This window comes from Schistosoma mansoni, chromosome 7 (genome assembly GCF_000237925.1).
Source record: "Schistosoma mansoni strain Puerto Rico chromosome 7, complete genome".
Classification (NCBI taxonomy): Eukaryota; Metazoa; Platyhelminthes; class Trematoda; order Strigeidida; family Schistosomatidae; genus Schistosoma; species Schistosoma mansoni.
The window spans coordinates 6,517,845-6,543,942 of NC_031501.1; the positions used below are offsets into that span (position 1 = coordinate 6,517,845).

The following is a 26,098-nucleotide window of genomic DNA, read 5'->3' on the forward strand; positions in this document are numbered from 1 at the left end:
TGATGATGATGATGATTATGATGACAACAATTACAACTATGCCGACTTACTACTGTTAAGTCACAACTATTTAATCTGAAGATGACACAAGACAAGTTTCTGCATGGATATGTATGTCTTATGTTTTATTGATTAATTTCTTCATCAGTTTTATTGTGGAGTTTCCATTTGGATCTTGTGAGGTGTAGCTTCTGAGTGCACATGTTTAAAATCAGTTGAATAAGAAGAGATTTTATGGCCTATCATCTAGTCATAATAATAATAATGATAATATGAACAAGGAATCGTCACTGAATAAAAGGCAAACAGAAACGTGGGAAAAAAAAATTAAGAAGACTCAAATGAAACGAAATCAACACACAAACACTCTCATTATCGACAGAAATGTTAATCGAGAAAGAGGAACAACACAAAATGAAGAGAGTGGATGTATGTGTATATGTGTGAATCCATTCATAATTTTATGGAAGAATGTGCGAAGAAAATACGCACACAGACAAAGAGCATCAATGGTACTGTTACTGCGTTGAATAGTTTATAGATCATTAAAACAACGGATGTAGTTGTCATTGTTGAACATCACTAAAAAAAGATGTAAATAAACAAATACACAAAGAACTTGATGTTAAATTGATAAACATTATGACAGTGTATTGAATAATAATAATAATAACGATGACAATAATAAGCTGTCGGTTACCATTTCATTAACTATTAGATTGAGTCATGTCAAGCTCTACAAGAGACTATGATAATATATATGATCAACAGAACAGTTTCCTTATTCATTCTAATTGACATTTGTATTCAAAATGTTTATACTCTCAATGTTAAAATGGTATAGAATATTTGTAACTGAGAATGTTGGAAGTGTTAAGATCTTTGAGATGGATAGTTTAATCATGAAGCTTTAGTTATTCCATCTGGACAACAATACCGTCAACATGTATTTCAAACAATAGACACATTCAATACTTACAATATTGTCCTAATTTTTTTAATTTTTAGTATGGGCTTGAGGAGATTGTTGAGTTTTTGTTTGAGATCATAAATCAATCTAAGCTAGATCAACATTTAAAACCTGGGAGAACTGGACGGTCTTTTCATCCTGGTATAGGACTCCTCAGCAGTGCGTATCCATGATCCCGCACGCGAGGCTTCTACCCAGAACCTTTGGTCTGGCATGCGAACGCTTAACCTTTAGGCTACTAAGCTGGCGTTCGATGGCGATAATGTTTAACTTCGAAATTGTGCGCTCATCTTTGATTGTCTTCGGTGGGTAACTGCCTTACACCCGACACGAATCAGCTTCACTGGTTACGGCCTCAACTCAATAGAATTCGTATTCCTTGTTGTTATGCTAACTGATGCAAAGTGTAATGATTTTTAGTAATTATTAAACAGATTGACTAGTGAGAAGAAGTTTGCTAAGTACTTTAATTCCATAGTAGTACAGATTACTCTATTTTGGTTGATGGATATGTGAGACCGAACCATATAATAATCTACAGTCATTAGAAATTGTAAATTAATGTATGGCTCAAAATAGATTACCACATCATAGAAATAGTCATTCATTTATCGGTTTTAATTGGTCCCAATCGAATGATAAATTCGTGTTTCATGTTCAGCTTTCACTGAAAACTACATTGTAATTCATGAACATGAACATATTTTGTTCTTACATTCAATGTTTTATGATAAGTGAATTAGATGGAAGGTGATACGGGAACCAAGGTCAAAATATACCTTGATGCCAGGAGGTTATGACATTTTATCGACCACTTGACTGAATAAATTTTAGCTGAACAAACAAGACTCAATGATGATGATTACTATACATTGATATTTGTTTTTTCTTCATTTATCCAGACTCATTTAGTGACTGAGTACAGTATTAACTAAGAAAACTATCGCAGTTGAATGATAATTCTTAGATAGTAGTGTAAACCAGGTTTCAATTCGTTTTTTAAAGAAAGTCTGTAACACGAATGCACATGTCCGTATGACACTAACATTTTAGCGATAAAATAGTATTTTTCACAGATTTACATGATTACACTATGTGAATATGCGTCTTACAGTAGCAAGAATACATTCTATGTAGATTTCACTTCCTTTTTTGATAGAAACGATAAGACATTGTACTAAGAGTTGTCATGAAATTTGCGCTTCTTTATATAACAAAACTGGTTGTCTATAATAATGTCTTTCTTTGTAAGTCCGTAAACTTGGATACATATTTATGTGTTCACTTATGAGCAACACCTATTGACAGTACTCAAATGATGAAATCGAACTAGATAAAGAGAGGTACGAAATTGAAAGTAGAGAGAGCCCTTGATAATCTTTTCAAAAAGTCTTCAAGAACCAGTAAAATACTGAAAGTACTTCGATTAATCAGTTTTCTTTAGAAGCTCTCAAGAGACTTCTCAAATAAATGGACAATAGCCACTTTAGAATATTTCCCAGAATCTCAGAGATATATTATAAATACCCTTGATTATTTATACATGTACCAAACGTGGAACTAAAGCTTCTAATGTATTTCCCTTCTGTTTTTTGTTCAATATTCATGAATTAACGATCTCTGAGGATCAAAGAAGTTGGGCATCCAAGTGCTTAGTTACAAGATTTAATACAAATCATGAAACAACTGTTAATCTCTGCAAACAATCAATATGAATTACAAGTCACTACTATACACATTATTCAGTTCGGATGATCACGAACTATCGGTTAATTTATAAAATTTGTTTATTCTTGATAATCAAATTAATGACCAATTATTTATCTATAGAAATGTACATGATAACAGTATAAGTGTTTGTACATACAGCTAACCTTTGAGTCTATTTCTCTCTCTCTCCTTCGTGAATTGTCAGCATAGATTATAATTTAAACATCATATACATAGATATAAACTGATAGATATATAGTATAGTTTTATTTACCCGACAATGTTTTATCGACGATAGATGAATACATGAAGGATGTATTGAAGGTGGGAGAAGAGCAAACATTGAAGATTCTTTTCTTCATATGGAAAGAAAAATTACAACTGAATAGTTTATTCGTTATTTTTTGCATGTATAAGAGAAGATATTCAAGTATGAATATATAAAAATGTCACCGGAATGAAGATGTAAGCAGATATAATTAATGTATACTATGTTCATATATAATTCTGAAATGTAATAGGTAGGCGATGAATGTAAACATGGGGGAATTAAATAATGATGAATAACTGTTGATAATTACTAATCCACAATTAATGCTATTGCTAACGTCACATCACTTATAAACGTCTACTCAAAAAACGATAAGCAGCGACTAGGCCGACAGCTCCAACAGCTATTGTTGCTACACTAGTCAAAGCGTTTCGAAGTGAACGTAACGTATCATCATCGGTGAAACCACCAGTGACTAAACCAATTAAACTATTATTTCCAATTGTTGATGAGGTTACTGTTGATCGGTCAGTTTCATCACGTTGTGATTCAAAATTAATAAGTCCCTCCTGTGAATTGAAAAAGAAGAAAAAAAGTGATAAACGGAATGTAATGCAAATTCTATCAATTAATCCTTAGTTTAATTTGTGGATTGTATGTGATATATACTGGTATTAGTTGGGGTGCCGCTAAACATCAGGGAATATTGAAGAGTTATTCTACTCTAATTTGGGACTACTCAACAAAGCACGCACTCATAACTCCATGACCGACCACCTAGCCCAGAACATGTAACAGTCATTTGAACCTTTAAACATCGGAACTGTTAAGTAGACGTACAGTAGTATAGTTCTGACGTCAATTGATTTGTGACAATGGTTTCTACCTGTGACATGTCTTAAACACACCCGACATAAGTTTTCGACAGAACTTCAGCAATATTTTGAATGAAATCACTAATGGAAGCGAACCATTTTAGGATAGTTAAAGTAGTCTTTGTTCAAATCCCCAGCCTCAACAATAACGAACCATCAGGTTACTGAAATGACAAAAACATTCAACATTAGTTCATATTTCCAATCGTCAATTTTAACGTGTGTTACGAATTTACATCGAACTACGTTTATAGATTGTTAACAAATCTGTCGCTGAACTCCGTGTTTTGATTTTAATGTTTAAATGGGAATTATATACCAATTATATATCAAATCTGTCTAAACTATTTATGACTTCAACGTCAGAAACCACGTTTCAGATAGAATAACTAGTAATCTCCGTTTGAGTATTATCTTTAAGGAGACCTGCTTGAATATCTGGGCTAGCTGATGCTGTCATCTAGATATTTCACACAAGTTAGCCGTCTTTTGCTTGTTTTAACACATCATTATGTTTATTAATCGCATAACCTATTCAGGAGTGTTTATAAAAATTTTACGATCCTTCGCTGTACAAGCTACAAAAAAGTACAATCAGCGACAAAGTGATTGCTGGCAATATGCAGCGAAAAGAATGTACATTATTCAGATGTAGATTTCTGAATTGCTAACATCTAACTGGCGATCACTAAATATTTATCGTCAGAATCGACCAAGAAATAAGAAAAGGAAATTTGTTGAAGTACTTTTTGCTGAGAATTCTATATTTTTGCCTTAAATGTTATACACCAAAATTCCTTCATGGACAAGGAAATGAATTATTGACTAATTTATTGTTGAATAAACGATTCTGAGTCTTTTATTTTCCATGTTCATTTACAATACAAACTATGCATACAGACAAGTTGTATAATAATACTGACGTTTGTGGGGACATTACAGAATTGTCTTAAAGAAAGATCAATCTTCCTGTTCTTAATACGCATGTGGATCGAGAAAGAACATGAAAATCACCCTGTACAATGTAAGGTCTTATTATTAATTTTATAAACATCAGAGTTAGCGTCCGATCTTTACTCTATAAATTAGGGAGGATATCGTGAGTATATTTAAAGAATATTATAATACACCTAATGCATTATTATTACCGAGAACCTATTTTGTTCATATAAACTTTATTATGAACCAAAAAAGCAAAATTACAAATGAAATAGGTAAGTCATCTGATATTACTAACCAGTATCAATAAGGGTTTCTAGTATCCGACTTTTTGTCATATGTATGCATCCTGGATTTCACACTTAGCCACATATTAGATACACAGTAGCATTATATCAAGGCAATCTACACAAAGTGTACTAAGATTGATCATAATTCAGTCCTGAATATCAATAGCTAGATAATTCAGACCTTTTCTAACATGTAAACACAACACACTTTGAACAAGTTAGTGGCTAACTAAACTCAGTGGATAACGCCATTGAGCGTTTGACGTGAAAGGTATCGGCTTCGAGTCCCAGTGTGAATAACAACACTAGGATGTGGCAGGCACATCTAGCTAAAGCTGAATTCCAAATCGAACGACAGTGAGTCATGGATTCCATTGCTATCCAAGTACATATTATTACCTAATGTTGAATAAAAAGAAGAGGACAGTAACTGGGTTAGAGTTTTCAACAGTAGCATGATGTTTCGCATTCTCCTATTTTCAGTTCATTGACTTTATGATGACTAAAGAGAAAGCAAGCCAACAAACAACGGCTACTTTGTTTTTATTTGTCACAATATATCCAAACACGTGACAACTTTTTGTTACTCATAAACATATAGCACCTTTGTTACTTTCTCTCTCTCGTATTTAGTTTTGTTTTGTTTACTTGTTAATTGTTTTCGTTTAGCTACCCAATTAACTTACATCATACCATCTTTCGGTAATGGTGTAAGGCACAAATAATGAAATTGGAAAGTCTCATGAATGATACTTATACATGTACATACATGCGTATATACGCATATACAAAAATGTATTTAGTCATATTACCTACTTTTATGGACAAGACATGAAATACAATGATCTCTCACATTATATGACGTAATGAATTTTGTGTTTATGAGGATAAAGATACACTAGCACACACACACACACACTCACATCTATGCATATACAAAGAACATGACATAATGGAATCATGTGTCAATCCGATAAAAATAGATAAATAAATGAAAATGAAGGCCAACATGATTAAACAACAACAACAACAACGCTGACAAAAAATTACGAACAATTATCAAGTGATAACAACAAAATTTCATATTTTGTGTACCCTTCTCTTTTACATTTATTTTTTCTCTCATTGTTATGAATTTTTGAAGAAAAGTGGAAGGGAATATTGGAGATAAACAAATAGACCGGAGGGAAAGAGTGAGTGAGTGAAAGTAACGAAATGTTACAGAAATATGTAATTGAATTTTGGCAAACACATTAGGATAGTGAGGAAATTGACTGTGTAGATCAAGGAGAGACGCTCATATCTTTATCTCATCTAATTAGTTGATAGGTGAGTGCTTTCCCCACTAAGAGGTTATAGAGTTCACCAAGAATGAGACAGTAACTTATGAACAGCATAAGACGATTGTATCACTTTACATCATAATCTTACTGAAGTTACAAATGTACTGAACTACTGGATCCTGATTCAATAGAGTTTAACGGTAGTCATGTTCAACGAGTGTTTTGATCGTAAATCAGGTGGCGGAAGGCGAGAAAGTTGTCCAGTGTTGTTCGTTTTTTAATAATTTCTTCAAATAACATTACTTCGTGATGGAATATTCACTATATACATATGATGGAGTGATAATTTCAAGGACTTAATAAGAAATAACTGTGATCACGCATTTTTCAATGTACTGATTTGTCGGTTTTTTGCAAAATATCTAAGGACAACAAAAGCTTATTACAAGCAATCTACATTAAGATTACAATTGATGTGTATTTTATAGTCATTGTTACTTGTTGGTAAAGTAGGAGCTTAAGCAACAAGTGTTTCTGGTATTATAACAGTGAACGGGTCTTGGTAACTGGCATGCTCTACCACCACATCGAGATGGAAGCTACGGTTAGGATGAAAAGGTGAAATGCTTGTTTAGTGCCTATAGCAATTATATTCGAATACACAAAACTTCTCTTTCTGTAGCAGACAGTTATTTCCGTTATTTGATATTCCAGTGTCAGATTATTACAATTGTAATCAAAATTGAACAGTTGGAAGTGGATTTGATACTATAAATTCCTTTGACAGTGAACTTGTTATTTGTGAGGGATATTCTCCAGAAACAATACAAATTGAGAATAATTTTGTTTACAGTTGTTACATAAAACTAACTTGAAATATTTTCTCAAACAAATCAATCAAACATAGCAGAGAATAGAGAGATGACAATAGTAAAAGGAAAGAGAACTATTTGCTCACCCAATTTCCATGAGATGATATCCAATTCCAAAGTCCTCGGGGACCATGTATAAACTCAACTGTCCACAAAGTATAATCAGCTGCACAAGGTCTTGTGAACGACATTAAATGTAAGTTACTAACATTCGACTGATGAGGATCCATGGAAGTTTCCAAATCTTTATCTTGTAATTTTTTATCCGTATTTTTATCACTGCAGGAAGCAGATGGATCAGTAGAAGATAACTACAGAAGAACAAGAACAAAAAAAAGATTTTAGAATAGGCTGTGATAGTGTGTACACCCAACTTCTGACGATTATAAAGTGCTTAAACAGATGAATGTTTGTTTATCAATTTACTTAAACACATTTACAATGGTAAAAAAGCGCATCAATATATATATATATATATATATATATATATATATATATATGCAGCACACAAAATCTGTGTGAGGGATGGGGTACTCTTCTTGAGTGCCAGACTGACACAGGCGGTTTTCATAGGGGATCGTTCCCCGAGCCTTTGACCCAGAAGTTTAATTCACAAGGCATTGTAACAACATTAGGAGATGCTGTCCCATAACAGTGAATAAGATTGGGTTAATACGCCATTTGTTCCCTTAGGATCCTGGAACCCATGTGATCAATTGGTTTGGAATTAGGGTTTTTCAACCCCTCTAGGTAAATCATCTGTATCCACCAACCTGGTTCAAGCGGCGGATATTCGCTTTTTGTCCCCTAAATTTCGTAAACAACACCCGCGCCACGAGAAGGCAGTGAGTAGGACTTCCCCGTGAGTGGCTATATATAAGCGGTCATTTGAGGGCGATTCGAGAGAGAGTATACACTACTTATCTTCGGTTGTAACAGGGAATGTGGGAGCTTAAAAGCCGACTACCTAACCGGGAAATTGATCAGTAGATAAGTGCCGATTTTTTTTATACGTTTGGGATTCAATTTGATACAGAAATTAAACATATATGGATAAGCTTACAGTGACTTAACTATTTTCATAGCCCAAATAATGAAAGTTTATGTGAACATAAGATGGTAAGTTATTGTTTATGAGGCAGATAAAAATGCATTACTACTACTACTGCTCCGTCCGATGAAAATGCTTAGAAAATTTTAGAGAACATCAATTTTACTTCATCATCTGCCCCATTCACCTTCAAAATGCTCTCTAATTGTGTCAATACATTTGTCTTAACGACATCGTTCCCAGTGTTCAATACATAACTGAGAGTCTTTAAAAGTCTATTTCTTACTCTGCTTCCCTATTTCATACATTTCTTCAAACGTGAATATTTCTCCGAAAGAATTCGTTGGCACAAGAGATGTCCTTAATCTCAGTTTATCTCTAGTCATTCGGACAGTGAATCAGTGACTGGGGGCACAATCAACTACACATGTTCAATATTTTCATCAGTAAAGAAGGTTGACAGTCGTCCTAATTCACTGAAAATTTTAGTAATTTAGTTAGCGTATTAATTGAACAGATTTTATTTTGCACAAGAAGAGTTTGAATGTTAATTAACGAAGGAGAAATACAAACTAACGTACAACATATGAATCGAAACGTCTGTACGTAATTAGAAGACAACACGAAAAGTAGTGTGCGCAACGATTAGTCTAGATAAATAGCCTTGATATTATAGTTGATTAAGGTAACAGATAAATATGTAAGGCATAACACCTACAAGTAATCTAAAACACAGAGGACGAACAAACAGGAATTGTTCACTTAAAACAGATGAAGTCAAAGCAACATTAGATTAACAAATTGTCAGCAATATTGAACAGTTAACTACTAGATCAAACCAAAAGAATGTGCCGAGAGGAAAGGACGAAAATGTTAGGAGCGGATAGGCCACAAAGGACGTCCATATCCGAAACATTTGTTGATAAAGGTTGTGGCATGCGATGTCCGAGAGTTGATACTGAGATACACTTTCTATAGACCAGCCCACGTACGTGAGAAAGGAAGTTTATTAGCTAATCGAACTCATTGTATGTGTACTCATTTATATATGCCTGTCCTCTAGAAAATTAACTTTTTCAGTTGTTTATGTTTCGTCCCTTGCAAATGAAAGCCGTTTTCTGGTCAACCACGTACACCAATCATCTGGTAATTTTTATTGACCAACTGTATCAATGTTTATTTTTTTATTTGTTCTCGTACAAATATAAATTTTAGCCTTTCCCCAAAGTTGGTGTTTCAGTCTTCCAACTTATTATTAGAATACATCAATATCTGAAATATGATGAAGAAATTCTGAGCCACAATTTGTGTGTATATAGAAGGGTTACTGATACTACTCTCCCGGTCCCCCAAACCGAATTAAGTAGAGTAAGGCTCAAATTGTTGACTGAGTGTTTGAAAGTCGAACGCCCTAACAATTAAGGCCTACTTTTACCAGTAGGATTGTAGAAGTAGTTCTGGTAAAGTAAACAAATCTATACTTCATTACTATCAATATAGGGATGTAGGATTTGAAGTCGATGTAAGATGACTATTCAATGAAAAAAAGTGACAATAAAATTTTGTGAAATAAGTCTAAATCAAAACTTACCTGTTTATTACAATCAGATGTAACATCATCATTATGCTCAAGTTGTTCACAAGAAATAATAGGCAAATCAGTTGACTTTGAAACATCATGAGACTGTGGAACTGACTGATGTGAAACTGAATAATTCATATGTTTATTGTTCTCTTCAACAACTTCACATAATGTTCGCAAAAATGCCAACATTGCAATTATACGACCCCAGTTAATACGCTCAAGAAATAATTCTTCTAGAACACTATGAAATTGACATCGTGCCATTTCTAAACGAGTTTGAAGTGAATCATCGCTCACATGACTAGCAGCACCGCTGGCATCACCATCACCAATCCTACTATCACTCTTTACACTTGTGTTGGTATCACGCACATTAGTAACATTATCATTAACACTAATCATTGTCGTTTTGTTTGTATCTTCTGTACAACTTTGATCATCTATATTATGATTAATATTATCACTATTGGAATTACTATTTAAACGCGCTACATCTCGATTAATGGATTGTAATAAATCACGATATCTAGACTCAAAATGGTCAGCGAGATTTCTGGCGCATAGAATTAATCGTGCAGATATAAATGTTGACGGAACTGACTGATGAGATTGATGATATACAAGAGAAGTGGATGGTAGTGTGGTGGTATTAGTAGTAGCAGATGGTTCATTACTTGTAGGTTGAATTTCATTTTGAGGCTGAAACAAATAGAATTGGACAGGAGGGCATAAAATTCTTATTTAGGAAGATAGTAAAAATCGTGTGCTTTTATAAATTAAAAACGGTTTAATGGTGACTATTGATGCCTGAGTTTTCTGACAGAGATAATCCTGGATCCTAAAAACGAGACTATCTTTTGGTTTCAAAGAAACAATACGACACTCTTCATAGAGTTAGTGAAAGTTGAAAGATATGTAAAATTCATGGATATACTACAGTAACCTGAGATTTGACGTGATCATTAAAAATTACACAATTACATCAACACATCTGATTTTCTTAAACAAAACTGTGCAGATCACTGTTGGGAGTGGACCTAGGACTTAGTGGTTTGAAGTTGAGAGCAACCTAACCACTGATACTATCTGTAATATATAATGTCATGTGATCGCATGATCCTATATTTGCTTATTTTTTTTATATAAACATTCTATGTTTTACACTACCATTATAACAGTTTTGTCACACAAAAGTAATCGGGAAATGAGAAACAATTAGGCCTTTAGATTAAATTTAGATAATGCAACGAGAACACGATGTTTATCAGTACCATTCATGTGATATCAGATTAGCGCAATATATTTCGAATGACAATTTGGTCACACACACACACACACTACACATTTACATGTCGAGAGATTTTATGTATAGAAAAAACTAAGTGTATCACATTATGAATAATAAATCAGTATTACTACGGTAGATTAAGTATAAGTACAAATTGATTTATGAACATACAGAAAGTGTATGACCTTTCGTATGGTTAGGAGTTTTTACCAAATAAAAGCATTTGCCAACATTTTTATACACAATTACATAGACTGAGTTCAGATCTATTATATGAACTATTTCAACGATGGATTTGATAATAGAAGATGGGATCTGATAAACGTTGTCTTCTTACTGTATGTTAATCTAAACATTGGTGTGTTTATCAGTAGGCATTATTAGAATACATTATTACTAGTATCTTTAGAAAACCAACTTTAGTGGTCCGGTCAGTATTTGAGAATACTGTTTGTCAGATTTTATGTCTAGACATTGATAGTTTGTGGAAAAAGTGAACAAGTGGTTAGTTTGTGACATGATAACATGGAATGGAGGATAATTATGTTAGATTTGTATAGGTTTGACTTTCTGAATAGTTTCAAACATAGTGTAATGCATTGGCTCTAGACGTCATCAGTAACGGTTCATAATCGAAGGCAGTGATGATCCTGTTGTAGATATTTTCCTCTTGATAGAAACTCATGATAAGCCGTGACACGTGAAGTTTATTTTGTCAAATAATGATGGTTGTTCAGTACACTGAGTCAAGAATGAAGACAATTGAGTACCAACCCAATGCAACACAAAGGGAAACACATATTGAACACATGAGTCCCAATACACAACTGTATAATATGGACATTTAAACATTCAGAAGTGTTGAACAAGATGGATAGTGGCTAGCAGTAGAATCCAGGAGGCGCGTTTCGTCCTATTTGGGACTCGTCAGCTGGATGTACCTGCATCTCAGAGTTGATGGCTATCAGGACTCTGTGGCCGAGTGGATAACGCGATGGCGTTACTGGGTTCGAGTCCCAGAGTGAACATCAACTCTGAGATGCAGGTGTACATCCAGCTGACGAGTCCAAAATAGGACTAAACGCGCGTCCTGAATTCCACTGCTAGCCACTATCCATCTTTGCTTACAATGCTTGTGAATTTAGGCTATATCGAGGCAATACGCACAGTATGCACATACGCCAATAAGAGACTGACCAGTTGCAGTCCTAAACACCAATGGGAAGATTCAAACAAACAATACTAAGTGAATTTAAATTAACTGTTTATTTCAAATGTACTTAAGTAGATAAAATAATATAAAGAGAGAGAAAATTTCACCAAATTAGTAAATCATATGTCACTCTTGATATGAAATATGGTTAAAAATTCGATATTAAAGTGTGTGTGTGTGAGTGAGAACAAAATAATAATGAAGAAAAGTAAACCGATAAAAAACAACTTAGCAACAACTTATGAGTATCTTCAGTAATTATCTAATCATTATATTTATTATTATATAGGGTTGTGTTATTGGAAACTTGTTCATATTACGGATTAACTTTTGTTAAACAATTCATTATTGAAAATCAGGGAGCAATAGAGATATGTGTTTTGTTGTCATGAAAGATACTTTTTCAAATAATTCATATCCTACGGGAAACATTAAAACTTGAGATTGTTAATTTGGCAATAATCCAGTGATTTACATATCGTTTTTTTAAACTTCTATGAACTCTCTGTGTATTGCACAACCACTGATCATGACGATTTCTCTCCAGAATTCTAGGAATTACCCATTTGAAGTTGACGTGTTATGCTATGATGTTAGTGTTTTACATTTGATTATAGTTGACAAATACTGCAAATGTATAAATTGTACTCGATTATACGTCATATACTTTTTGAGCTATTCAACAAATGTATTAAGATGAATGAGAGTTCTGATTCTAGTTTAAGTGAATTCTTAGTGTATTTCATTATGACTACTGTGAAATAAGTGGGTCAAGTTATCTTAAAGCCTATAAAATTGATTTATCTATTGAGTAACTAACATTAATGAGTGATCCTACTACAGAGTTTTGTGTATTAAAGACTTAGATTATTACACTTACCTAATCTGTATGAAACTGTTGTCAATCAAGTTGTTCAACTTAGAAATAAGTGGAACAGTGTCTGAATTCGTGAGTCACTATTTTATCAATTTTATTATATTACTGATAATTTATTTTACTTCAAAATCTAATCCTATATACTTTACCTTATCATGCTGTTAACCAATGAAGCTCGCATTGGATTCATAGTCATGTAAAGATATCTGATTATATAGGGGACCAGTATATAAGGGTTATACGTGTTTATGTACGTATCAATAATAATGGAAACACGATTGTATATTACTTCCACTAATTATCAATGTGTTTTAAGAACGGATAATCGGCCACGTAAATACATGGATTTTTACAAAGTTTCGTTTTATAGTTGTAATTACATGACTAAAGGGAAGGAGGAAAATAATGCACCAACCGGATGCAGACCGAGCCCTGGAATAATGGTGAACCTTTTCTATACAAGAATTTATCATTTCTAACGATAACCACTAACTAGAAAGAGAAGAGTTTGATTAGTTATCAGTCATAGAAATTAAACGAAGCCTACATGTAGATAATAACAGTGTAAGCCTACAGACCAATGGATATGAGGTTAAGACAGAACTAAATTGGAGTAAAAATGAAAATCAAAGTACCAAAAAATGTAAAACTGTCATACAATCCACAATGGTTATCAGTAGCCTTCTAGCTGCGTGGCAGCTAATGATGAGACCAATGAAAAATTTCTTTAAAAAATGGAAATATTAGTAACTCGACAAGGGCACAAATGCATACAATAATTGGCGTGATTTCCTAAAAGGACTATTGCATAATGCTTAGAGAACCTACAAACAAAAATATGCTACTGAGAGCGTTTAAGTTCATGAAAAACCTGTGAAAACGAGTTGCGTATACAACACTAATTAGCACGGTCTAAATAATTTAGTAACTCCGTCTGTAGCCCGGATACAGGAGGAGGGTTGGGCATGGGGTTAGCGACCCATCCCGTAGAAAACTAACTCGCTAAAAAACGCTAACCAGAAACAATTTAGTGGTAACATTCCTAACTGTGGTGCTGGGTGATATGGATTAGAATTCCTAAGATGTGGAAGCACTAGTTCTCTTATAATTACAGAAATAACTTAGTGAACACAGCCAAACTAGCACGAAACCTAAAGACAAAGAATCTTGCCCATTGTAGCATTAGTGTTTCCAAAAAATATTTTAAGAAACTGATATTCTGCTGAAATTGCAAAAAAATGTGACTGGTTGTTTAAAATTCGATATGTGCAGTGGGGTTAACAAACACAGTAGTTTCTAGTCATATGGAGCTATGAACAAATAGAAAGAAAAATATGTTCAAATATTCTGTTAACATACAGACAAAAATTTACCTGAGATGAACTATTCGGTTTGAAACGTTTCACTGCGCATACTTCCTGATCAGATGATGATGAACGAGTAAAATCTGTATTATTTGTACAACTAATTGTTGGTGTAAGAGTAGTAGTAGCAGTAGTAAGGGTTTTGGGGGTTGTAGAAGAATATGACTGGGAAATACTTGAAGATAAATCCGACTTAATAGTATTTCTTTGCCAATATTCTAAAGGTGAACGCCAGTCTGGGGATAGACGTGAGTCAAGTAAATGTGAAAGGAAATTTATTGTTCTCAAGGTAATTGGATTTTGAAATAGTACATTATAATTGTAGATACTATCATGATTATTATTATCGTCGTTAAATTGTCGTAAAGAGGAAGAGAGAGAAGGAGAAGAGGTTGAGGAGGAGGTATTTTGTTGATTATGATCAGTTGATTGATTGAAAATATTTGAATGATTTGGTTTAGGTGAATTGTCAGTAGGCTGATTTATTGGAGCATCAATATCATCATTATTAGTATTATCAGTAGACATATTCATGGTCGCAGGAGTACTAGTAGAAGTGGTCGAATGTTGAACAGGAAAATCAACACCACCAATGTCAGAATAGCCAATTATTGAAGCTAAGGGATTTGATTGGAAACAATTTGAATCCGGTGGTAGGGGACTTTCAGGCGTAATTGCTGTAGCCGCAGAAGAGAATGGCGAGAAGGAAATATCCGATGTTGTACTGCCGCCTTCACCACTGGCTGATCGTATAGACGGTAGACAATCACCGATAATCGAACTATTCTTATGTGATGTAATACAACACTCTGGTGGAGTTGAAGTCGGTTCACTAATGGATACAGACCGGGTGAATGATTTGCCTTGGACAATATTATATGGATTCAAATCTAGGCCAAGATTATCCCTGAAGCAAAAAGAAAAACACACAAAATAACTAGGTCTTTTCTGGGATATTGAGTGGATAGACGAATTCACAAGAATACGGGGGAAGGGGTGTTTTTGAGATGCTGAAACGCGAATTTTTTAAAAATTTAAGTTACATCTTCGTGAATGAAATATAAGTTCTTATGTCGATTGATATTCGATGAAACACCCTAGATATATTTTTTGATAAGATAATACGACGACAAATGACAATGACATACCTATGTAATGTATGATTACGTTAGATGTTAAAATAGTTAGGAGGGGAATTCAATAGCTTTCTCTACATGTTACTGGTTATACATACATTCATTGAATCAAGTTGTACAATGAAAATTAAGATTCCAAACAGTAAAGTTGTTACATTACAAAGTGACAAACAAATTTTAACCTTCTCAAATGATCACCCACAGTGACTATTGTTGGAATGAAAGATCGAATTTGAAAACTTAAAACCAAGTGAACAACTCACTATACATATAATAAAAAGACAATAAATTTCATTGTTCTGTGATAAAACAAGTTTATTAAGTTATTAACTAAGTCGAAACTTAATTTCTTGACTTTGAGTTACAATGTTTATGTAAAGGACAATGATACTACCTGGTTACCAAAATTGAAGTAGGTATCATAGAGTTTTTGAAACTGAGAATTTTCCAATATTAGGCTATAATTTTCACAAAATTATAGGGAGCATAGACAGGGAATGTGACAATTTAACCGCCACTAATATATATATATATATATATATATATAATATTTACTCATCAATATGTCAGTCAGCTACAACGTAGGACCAGGCACATATATACATCAGTCCAAGTTGCCATACCTCGTTAGCACAAGATGAACACCGAATACATAGTAGTTAATTTAGTGGTGGTAACGTATAAAAGAAAGGTTATATATAAGGATATAAGTATAGGAAGGAAGACAGATATGAAGCAATTTTAATCTCAACATTTAAGGAAGATAAAGAGTGTATACACCTGCGCTATTGTGATCGATTCTGAGCCATGTCAACTAGAGTCTCCAACCATTGGTTACGACAGTCGCGTGGACCCCAACCAAGTAGTCTGCATCATCAATATGAACGGAAGAAAACGAAGATTCTTTTTTTATTTGATCAAAAAAAAGTAAATGACTTGGATACGTTAGGGGCGGCCAAACCAAAACGTGGCATCAGTGCTTGAAGTCACTAACTTCTAGTCTGAGCCATGTTGGTAGATGCAGACTACCTGGTTGGAGTCCGTGCGACTATCGTAACCAATGGTTGGAGACTCTGGGTGATATGGCTCAGAATCGATCACAATGGCGTAGGTGTATACACTCTTTATCTTCCCTTAAACCTTGAGATTAAAATTATTTCATAACTTGTTTTCCTTTCTATACTATATAGTTATATACATTTTTTAAATTTTTATTTAAACACATAAATATTGGTACAAGGAAGCACCAGATACATATGCGCCATACAAATCTCATTCGATTTGTGTGAGGGCTGTGATACTGACCAGGTGCCCGAACTGAAGCAGGTGGTTTTCTTAGGGGCCCACACCCGGAGCCTTTGACCTGAATGTCTGATCCACAAGGCAGTGGAGCATCGTGATGAGATGCAGTCCCATGGTAGCCGGTGATCAACGGTTGATTCGTACGCCATTTGTTCCCTCAGGATACTGGAGCCCATGTACACCATTAGTTTGGAATCAGGGTTTTCCAACTCCCCTAGGTGGATCCTCCACATCCACCAACCCGGTTAAAGCGCCGTACATTCGCTATTCGTCCTCTCACTTTTGTGAACAGCACCCCCGCCACGAGAAGGCAGTGAGTAGGACTTCCCTGGCAGAAGCTATATATTCGCTGGCCATTTGAGAGCATTTCGAGAGGGAGAGCAGACTCTCCCCACTCTCGGCCGTACCAGGGCATTTCTTTATATACTACCACCACTAAATTAATTACTTCTGTGAATCCGGTGTTCATCTTGTTGTGCTAACGAGGTATGGCAACTTGGACCGATGCATATATGTGCCTGGTCCTACGTTGTCGCTGACTGACTGGATACGTTTAAGTAATTGCATTCATTAAACATTTACAATGATTTGAATTCACTTAGTATTGTTTGTTTGAATCTTCCCATTGATGCTTAAGACTGTAACTGGTCAGTCTCTTATTGGCATATGTGCATACTGTGCGTAATGCCTCGATATTGCCTTAATTCACAAGCATTATAAGCAAAAATGGACAGTGGTTAGCAGTAGAATCCAGGGCGCGCGTTTCGTCCTATTTACAATGATTATACAAGGAATTATAATTAATACAACTGGTAGGACTGCTCAATTCAAAACTGTTTTTACGCATAGGTACGCAAATATACATAACTAAGAAACCATGAAACAGACAATAAGTACACATAGACCATGAATAAATAAAATAATAATCAGAGGTCATTATCTTTGTTCACTAACTGTCCATTTCTTTTTTTTCTAATGAATTTTGAAAGAGGGTCAATAAGTGGACTTTTATAAAAGAACAGGTGTTTCGTTTATCCGGTAACAAACGACTATTTTATACAATGACGTCAGACAATACATAACTACATGAGTTTGATAACGAGGTCATTAGAGTTGACAACCAGACAGATAAGGTCAGACACAAAATATATCAGTGTACTGTAATGTGAATGAGGACGGAAGCAAAATTTTAATGAGTATAGACAAATAGAAGAGAGAGACAGAAAGGTTAGAAGATAAAATCTTATAGTTTAGTATAAAATTATAGTTACATTGGGGATTTTCTGTAAAAATAAATTTGAAACACCGAAACGAGTTTTCATTATATATCGTATTATGTAATTGGTGGACCGTAGACTACAAAGAGACCTGCTAAGAATGCAACTCAAAGTTATTTTTAAATAGTAGTATCATTAAGAATTGGTCTCTTTACAGTTATTAAAATCTTAACAATCTAATAAGAGAGGGAAGATAAAGTGATATTGTAGATTGACTGAAGTTGTAAATACCAGCCAATGGATGTCAACTTATTGGTTGGAAAGTAATCCATAAGGTGAGAAGCATTAATATAACATCTGACTGTGTCGTCGGTGCATACTGATGAGTAGTCCTCAACTCAGACAAAACAGTTTTACAATGCTCTCCGGTCCCCAGTAGTTGTTTATTTAAAAACTATCTGTGGTGCAAATAACTTTTCTTTCATTTATGGAATAATGTACCACAGTTTATGCAAGTTATATGTTGAGAGATAATGTCTATATTAAAACCTGATAGGTCTTTGAAAATGAATCTCTAAGCAGACGTTTTTTCCAAATATCCTAGACCACAACTATTTTTGACTGACAAAATTCCCTTTTTAACTAGTCATTATTATATTCGTCGTTTGGTTAAATTAATGTAAATAAATTCAGTGACCAAGTACACTGAGTCGAGAATTGGAAGCAGACATAAAAAGGAGAAATAGCAACTGGAGAGGATTGTCTAGGAGTTCGATGGAGAATGTTGGTGGGCTGCCTATGCACCTCCATGAGAGGTAACAGGTGTAAGTAAATAAATTGAAGTCAAGTCTTTTAAGTGTAAAAAACAGTGTGTATATGTATATATACTACTTGCCCATTTAAATCCAAATATGTGAACCAGTATTTGAAACTGCAATTCCCTAGTGCTTTATAAGACACCTTGTTTAATAGTCTGCGTAGTCAAGTATTGATTTCTAATATACACACATGATAATCAACTAATGAAAAAATGAATCAACTGATGAAATCAGAATCTGGTTGATAGTTGAATATGTAGAAAATCAATTAGTTTGGAACGTACATTAACGAAGAGGACTATCGTTTTAGATGAGTACAATTAATATTCAAGTTTATATTCAATAATAATAATAATAATAATAATAATAATAAAAGGAACCCATTGTATCACTGAATAACAATAGAGAGAATTCAGTCGCGGAAATTTTCTTTCACCCCCCTATTCTCCTTTAACCGCTTAATTACTTATTACACAACCTTCTTTTATTATTTGAGATATCCAATCACTCTATGATGCAATCCTTTCTTTCCATAGACTTATATATTTTAATAGTCGAATTCATGGGACGATCTGAGCTAGACTACCAGTGAAAACTTGGAAGAATTGGACGACCGTTTCGTCCTAGTATGGGACTCCTTAACAGTGCGCATCCACGATAACATACGCGGGACTCGAACCCGAGACTTTCGGTCTTGCGCGCGAACGCTTAACCCGTAGAAGAGTGAGCCGGCATCCAACAGTGTTAACGTCTCACTTCAATCGATTCACGATATTATGCGGCCGTTCACCATTGTCTTCAGTGAGTTACTGTCTCACAACAGACACGGTTGTGAACATTAAATAAAAATTAGCCACAAATCATTTGACAAAATATACATTTAAAACTTTCGAATCCGGCGTAGACGACACGATTAAACCTAAAACAAATACCTACTAGCAATATAAGTAGCAACCTATTTCTTTCCAAGTTTGAATACTTAAATATATATATATATATATATATATATATATATATATATATATATATATATATATATATATTAATCACCATATGAGTTAGCCATTTAGTCAAACAATGTCAATAACTCACATGCAAATGATGGAAGATGAACATTATAATTATATCATGAACGCAACATACTGATAAGAGGGAATTGTATATCGGCTCAAGTAGTCCACACTTGAAATTAGTATGGAGAGACAAAGTCAACTGGATTAAAATCGGGAACTGAAAAGTATAAGGCAATAACTAGAAGAGATAACAAAACGTGCGCCGCGACAGCCAATTTTCAGTCAACCCACTCAAGATTTCCAGTCACAGACTATGATTATCTGATGAACAACAAGCAGGGAGTCTAGATATACAGGGGAAAGACTCAATCCAGCAATCAGTGACCTTATAGGACGAAGGCGTCACTAACCTTTTTCTAACTGACACACGCTAGCCACCACTGTACGTAATTATTGTAACTTATTTATCGAACATAGGTTCGTGCATCGCCTTTAAACTACACTGTTTTCATGAGACTTAGCGATACTGATCTGTTAACGAGAACGAAACAAACATAGAGATGTGGGGACCTATAGTTTAGTTGTTGATGAAAAAGTGCCTCAACCACTGAGTCATCGTTTTACATCCAGGTATGTTATGGCTTGGAATGAGAGGCGCATGTCCCAAGCATCTCAGACGATGAAAATTTGTGGTCTCACAGATTGATTTATCACCTTTCAGCAATATCATACGTGTAACCTCTATGTTACCTATTTGGTATTCCCCGTTAAGTATGCAATGCTTCTAAGACGTCTATGACTGAGTACCAGAAACACATACGTATTCATTAACAATTATAGACTATGTTTTGCAGTTGTCATTGTAATCCGGGTTTAAAACTGTAAAACCTACTGATAATAGGGACGTATTTCCATTAACTGTCTGTATCTTCGAAGCATCGCTCATGCACGGATGGCGAATCGATTGATGAGGCAGTAAATTTCCATCAACTGAGGTGGCTGGGATAACTGTTACGTATGTTCGCCCACCGTATACCTCAGCGAGCGATATTGCCTGGTGTAGAAGTAGGTTGGAAAGATAAGGGTAGCCAAACAAAAACATGGCATCAGTCCATGAAGTCACTAACAACTGGACTGAGCTATGTTGACAGATGTGGACTACCTGGCTAGGGTTTTTAAGACTTGGAATGAAATGGTTTAAAGTCGTTTGGGATGATGTAGGTGCATCCATTGTTTTGTCTTTCCCCGAATTCTACATAATTTTCTTCATTTCATTAATTTACATTTTCCCAAAACGTGTTTTCGATTATTAATATTTTGTATTACCATTAACACTGTTACTGTCTCTACTATTCTGGGATTTGCCCTAAAGGGCCATGGTAACTTGAACCAATGTATATATGTAGTAGGTTCAACGATGCAACTGACTCACTGTGTTCCTCAAAAATGACACCCAGACAAAATGAAGAGCGAAATCTATTATAACTGCGTCAAATGATGATGAATTCGGATGAACAAGTAAATAGAATGAGATGATTAGGTATCCAATGAAGATTTCTCAGCCGTAAGTTGTATGAAAGAGACAGTATTGTATACAGATCTTTGATCTACACCATTTTTGATACAGTTATCGTTGGTTTTTTGCATTTACAGTCTAAACTTAAATACTATAACTAGCTACTGATGAGGCAAGTCCGTACAAAGCTGTCGCTCTTTTTTGTGTACCTATCTGAACCTCTACGTTTTGATAAGCGAAATCTTTACCCTGTTGGTAAGGTAGGAATAAACTGGTTGTATCAAATACTGGTGCTTGGTATCGATTTCAGCTAGGTTCAAAACTAAATGTCAACTTATTGGAAAGTGCATCCAAGATTATTTGGAAATGGCAATCACACACAGTTGTTACTCTAAAGCATTTTCCTAATAAATACTGAGCTTCTATAGACTACCGGGATATTTTTGATATCAACTAGATTCTCCCAGTGGATGGCGTGAATATTATTGTTTGCATGTAACATATTCACCAAGTAAGGGATTATATTGTCGGTTTTGAGCTACACTTCGTGTGAGAGTTATTGATACCACTCAGAAATCCATATTAATGTGGGTATGGCCGGGTAGAAACGCAAGAACAACTGGTTGTAAGTCCACTATACGAAAAACCTCACTTTTGCGCGAGTCTAGATAGAATTTGCGTTGAGACTACAGTCTATGGACGAACCAATCAGATTTAGGATAACAAGTCTTGGATTTCGGTGCGAAATTCATCTATTCATATGGCTAAATAGCATTTTGGAAGTTTAGCTGATATCAGTTCGTGACGAGAACATTAAATCTAATTTTTAACCCCAACATTCAACTGTAAATTTTAATCTTAATTCTTTACACTAATATATAACTCTGATTTAGGTGGACATTACAAGGTCATTTTAGCGTTGCTAAAAAGTCCTCCATAAATTGTAGTCTCACCGAATCTGTAGATGGTGCAGTAGAAATTAGTTCCATACTAATAAACGATTCCAAGTGTGGTATAAACTTACAATATTGAGAAGTAACTTAGCATGATTAAAAAAGGGGATGTACTTTTTTTCATTACTGGGGACGAACCACTGGAAAAATCGGAGAGGTTCATAAATCTAGATAGCTTATCAATGATAATGTAGATGAGATCAACTTTTGTACAACAAAAGCATGGCAAACTACGTATATCTAGATCGTCTTTGGAATATTAGCAATGTCACCTTGGGTACAAAAGGTGTGTACAATTCCTTTGAATGGGTAGCTTTGCTTTATATAAGTGACTTGATAGCTTTAAGATGATATTTGATTATTGCTGACTTCATTGAATTACTGTTCCTACACTTATTCAATGACCCAGGTTGTCGTAACTATGAAATGAATCTACAAATAGTATTCATAACATTTATTATAATCGTTCAACCATAGAAAACGTCGAACCTAGCATATACGTGCATCGACCCAAGTTGTTATAATACACCAGCACAAACAGATAAATTTAGGAAAATTCTGGGGTAGCATATGTAAGAAAAAACCAGTGGTAGTAAAAAGGATTAGACATAGACAGTATGATTTAAGGAAGCATAAGCCGCAAAATGATTTAAAAACTCGAAATCTAAAGTTAGACAAGTGAACGCATTAGGGTTGTTTCAACCAATTCTTAGACGTATAACACATCTCTAATCATTAGTCACGATAATTGTGCAGACTCCAGAAAGGCAGCCAGTACTTACTCACGAATGTTGACCCAACAGTCAATGACTTTATGCAATGATGCTATCTTTCTGTTTAAGCGCCCTCTGGCATTCCTTTAATCTACTCCTACACCAGCAAATCAAGCATTAAGATAGATGGATGGGAATATGTGCTACATATCTCAATCACCTTAGTTGGCAGCGATTCACTATCTAACCAACCGATTTGCTATCTTTATATAGTACCTTGAACTTATCCTCAGCTTTACTCACACAACAGTATTAACAGAAGTGAGCACGGTTTTGAAGTCATTTACGACCAAATGTCAGTAAATCATAAATGCCTGATCTGATTGGATTACATTTAACTTAGGCGATATAATATACTCACTCATTTTGTGACATGAAAAGTGTGCTTACAAGCATAGACGTTATATTATTGCATGAGTGTTCATATTTTATGTTTACGGAACTCCTATGAGTTAGTCTATCATTTTTTACGGAATAACTCACACTTTCGATGTGCGGACGTCAAATAATGAAAAGTTAATGAGAACGGAAAATTATTTATCAGAAATAATTCCTGACTAATATACACATAAAAAACAACTTGAACCAGTGCGTGGTGAATAAACTGTGATACTACTTTCTAAGACGAGAGAACAAGCTGTGTACTGAAGGAAAAAACCAAACAAGTATCAGATTTATCAAAGCAATCTGTATTACTCTCGCCTTGATTAACTAAACCAAAAATAGTATCCAACAGTATCTGGTGTTGATAAGGTTAGTTGAGCATCTAACCTTGCCTCATTACGTTTGGGGTTCTTCCCAAAATCCAAAGTTCGGTAGTTTTTTACAAAGTTTGGTAAAAGCCCAGTGTTATAAACTTCAGGGGAAGTATTGGGGCAAACCCAAAGTTTCCCCAAACAACTTGGGGATTTTCTCTAGACCTAGGGAAATATCGGGGTCTTATTGTCACCTCCCCAAAGTTTTCTATCGTGGCTTTCACAAGACTAACCCAAAACAGATAAAAATTTCCCCAAAATAAGGAAATTGGGGAAGTATCCTGTACAATAGGGGAAGTATCGCATTCTACCACATATAGCATTAAGTGTCTAAAATACATAAGCAAGCATGTTGTAAATTCTTTAAATAGAAATAAACCACTTTAAAGGAATGTAAAAACGGTAAGCATTTTACATTTAGTCTACGATCCTCTTGTGACACGATTGTTAATCGTGCATTACCTATCATCATTGCTTTCAATTAGGTGACCCCCAGGCTGTAATTGACTTAGGATTATAAAATTGATAAGTAAACAAAATTGGACTAACACAAGACGAGTTTGTGAATCCCCGACCGGCATTCCTGGAACGCAAATACGTCAACTGGAGAGTGAGGTTGTATTTCCCCCCTCCGGCGATATAGATCACAGTGGTGGTTTTAAACAATGCGCTTAAGTTTTCGCAAGTGGCATGGTCATATGAGGCGTCAAATGTTCATCCAATAGTACGGGTACAATTCCATCCTAACACGCTTTATATATTATTATTTAACACGGAAGTGGAAAGTCAAATTTATAGTAGATTCACTGCTGCAATTGTTTATGCTTGAGAGCTATTTCCGATAGACGTTCTGAAAAAATGTGGTTCACACAAAGAATTGAGCTAAGATTATACCTAATAAGAGTTTATGGTCCGTCATTGTAAGTTATTTGTTGTGGTGAAAATTTGCCAACTTTTATAACACCAATTAAAGCACTTGTTTGATCAGCTGATAAACCCTATATGAAGATCATAGAAAAATTTTAGTAACAAGGAATTTACGGTGATTTTGAAGACTAATAACGAAAAGCATTACATCGCTTCATCCTCAACTTATGGTAGATAATGGATAGACAAAACGCTTAGTACAAACACATCAGTTCATTAATGCCGTTATCATTCTAACCGTTATCAGAGACGTTTTCATTAATTCACAAAATTTCTCTAATAGATTCCGTGATAGGGTGATATTCTCTTACAGGGAATGTCAGTCTGTTATAAATAACACTGACTTTACAAAGAGATAGTGAGTAATTTCATTATATTGATTCCCTGTTTTGGTGGATAATATGAATAAATAAACGACAGTTGTGAAAACGCCGGAATGGTGTGTCACAAAGCTGTTCGCAGCGATTGCCGTATAGTGAGATTCAGTTAGTAGTTAAGACATACTAACTATTCCGTTTACTCCATTTACCCCTTTTAATATTATATGATGTTATTACAAAGCGTTTTAGATGATGATTGAAGATAGGTACTGAGTCGGGCTCCAGGATCTAAGATCTGGCTCATCAACATGGTTGTCTCTTCACACAAAAATTAACAAGCAAACGCAAAGTCACCGTGTACAATCCATTGAACTTGAAATCAAAGGCAAAAGTGTTGTCATGACACTAAAAGTAGTGGTATTCAAACAGATGAGCTTAAGCTTACTTACGTCCGTTACCCCTTATGGAGGAGCATAGGCCGCTCACCAGCACTCTTCATCCAACCCTGTCCTGGGCAATCTCTCCCAGTTGCTATTTATCCTTTTTATGCCAGCTTACAATTTATAGTGAAGTATGTTCTTTGATCTTCTTCTTTTCTATTTCCCTTCAGGATTCCAGGAGAGAGCTCGCCCCATGTTGCATTTCGGTGATTTCCGTAATGTACATCCCATCCACTTCCAAACACATGAATTTAAAGCACGCAACAAAGCGAACATACATAGACTAGAAATATCTAACCTTTAACTATTATCAATATTAAAAACGGTGACTTCACATGAA

General features: G+C 34.7%; 2 protein-coding genes across 3 annotated transcripts; both read right to left on the reverse strand.

The window, feature by feature from the left end:
• Nucleotides 1-526: 526 nt before the first annotated feature.
• Nucleotides 527-24,704, reverse strand: Smp_041630 (hypothetical protein). The gene is made up of 4 exons (XM_018798718.1): nt 24,621-24,704; nt 14,598-15,495; nt 2,955-3,520; nt 527-582 (listed from the first exon to the last, which is right to left on the reverse strand). Exons 1-3 carry the CDS (start codon nt 24,650-24,652, stop codon nt 3,299-3,301), a joined length of 1,152 nt encoding a protein of 383 aa, XP_018653632.1. The 5' UTR covers nt 24,653-24,704; the 3' UTR covers nt 527-582; nt 2,955-3,298.
• Nucleotides 7,285-11,016, reverse strand: Smp_168470.1 (hypothetical protein; the record flags this gene model as incomplete). 2 transcript variants are annotated; one of them, XM_018798719.1, is made up of 4 exons in its annotated part: nt 7,285-7,521; nt 9,853-10,286; nt 10,323-10,545; nt 11,014-11,016. In XM_018798719.1, the coding sequence occupies 4 exons, from the start codon at nt 11,014-11,016 to the stop codon at nt 7,285-7,287; spliced, it is 897 nt and encodes a 298-aa protein (XP_018653634.1). The 2 variants fall into 2 exon arrangements, with proteins under 2 accessions (XP_018653634.1, XP_018653633.1); XM_018798721.1 differs by having other exon boundaries at nt 9,853-10,545.
• Nucleotides 24,705-26,098: the final 1,394 nt, after the last annotated feature.

What these genes read in the sequence shown, in the direction of transcription:
- Smp_041630 (XM_018798718.1), bottom strand. Translation starts at nt 24,652, where the DNA reads ATGCCGGTCGGGGATTCACAAACTCGTCTTGT. An exon ending in GATTCACAAACTCGTCTTGT is followed by an intron (nt 15,496 to 24,620) that starts GTTAGTCCAATT and finishes TTTTTGCTTCAG; the next exon opens with GGATAATCTTGGCCTAGATT. An exon ending in AACCGAATAGTTCATCTCAG is followed by an intron (nt 3,521 to 14,597) that starts GTAAATTTTTGT and finishes TTCAATTCACAG; the next exon opens with GAGGGACTTATTAATTTTGA.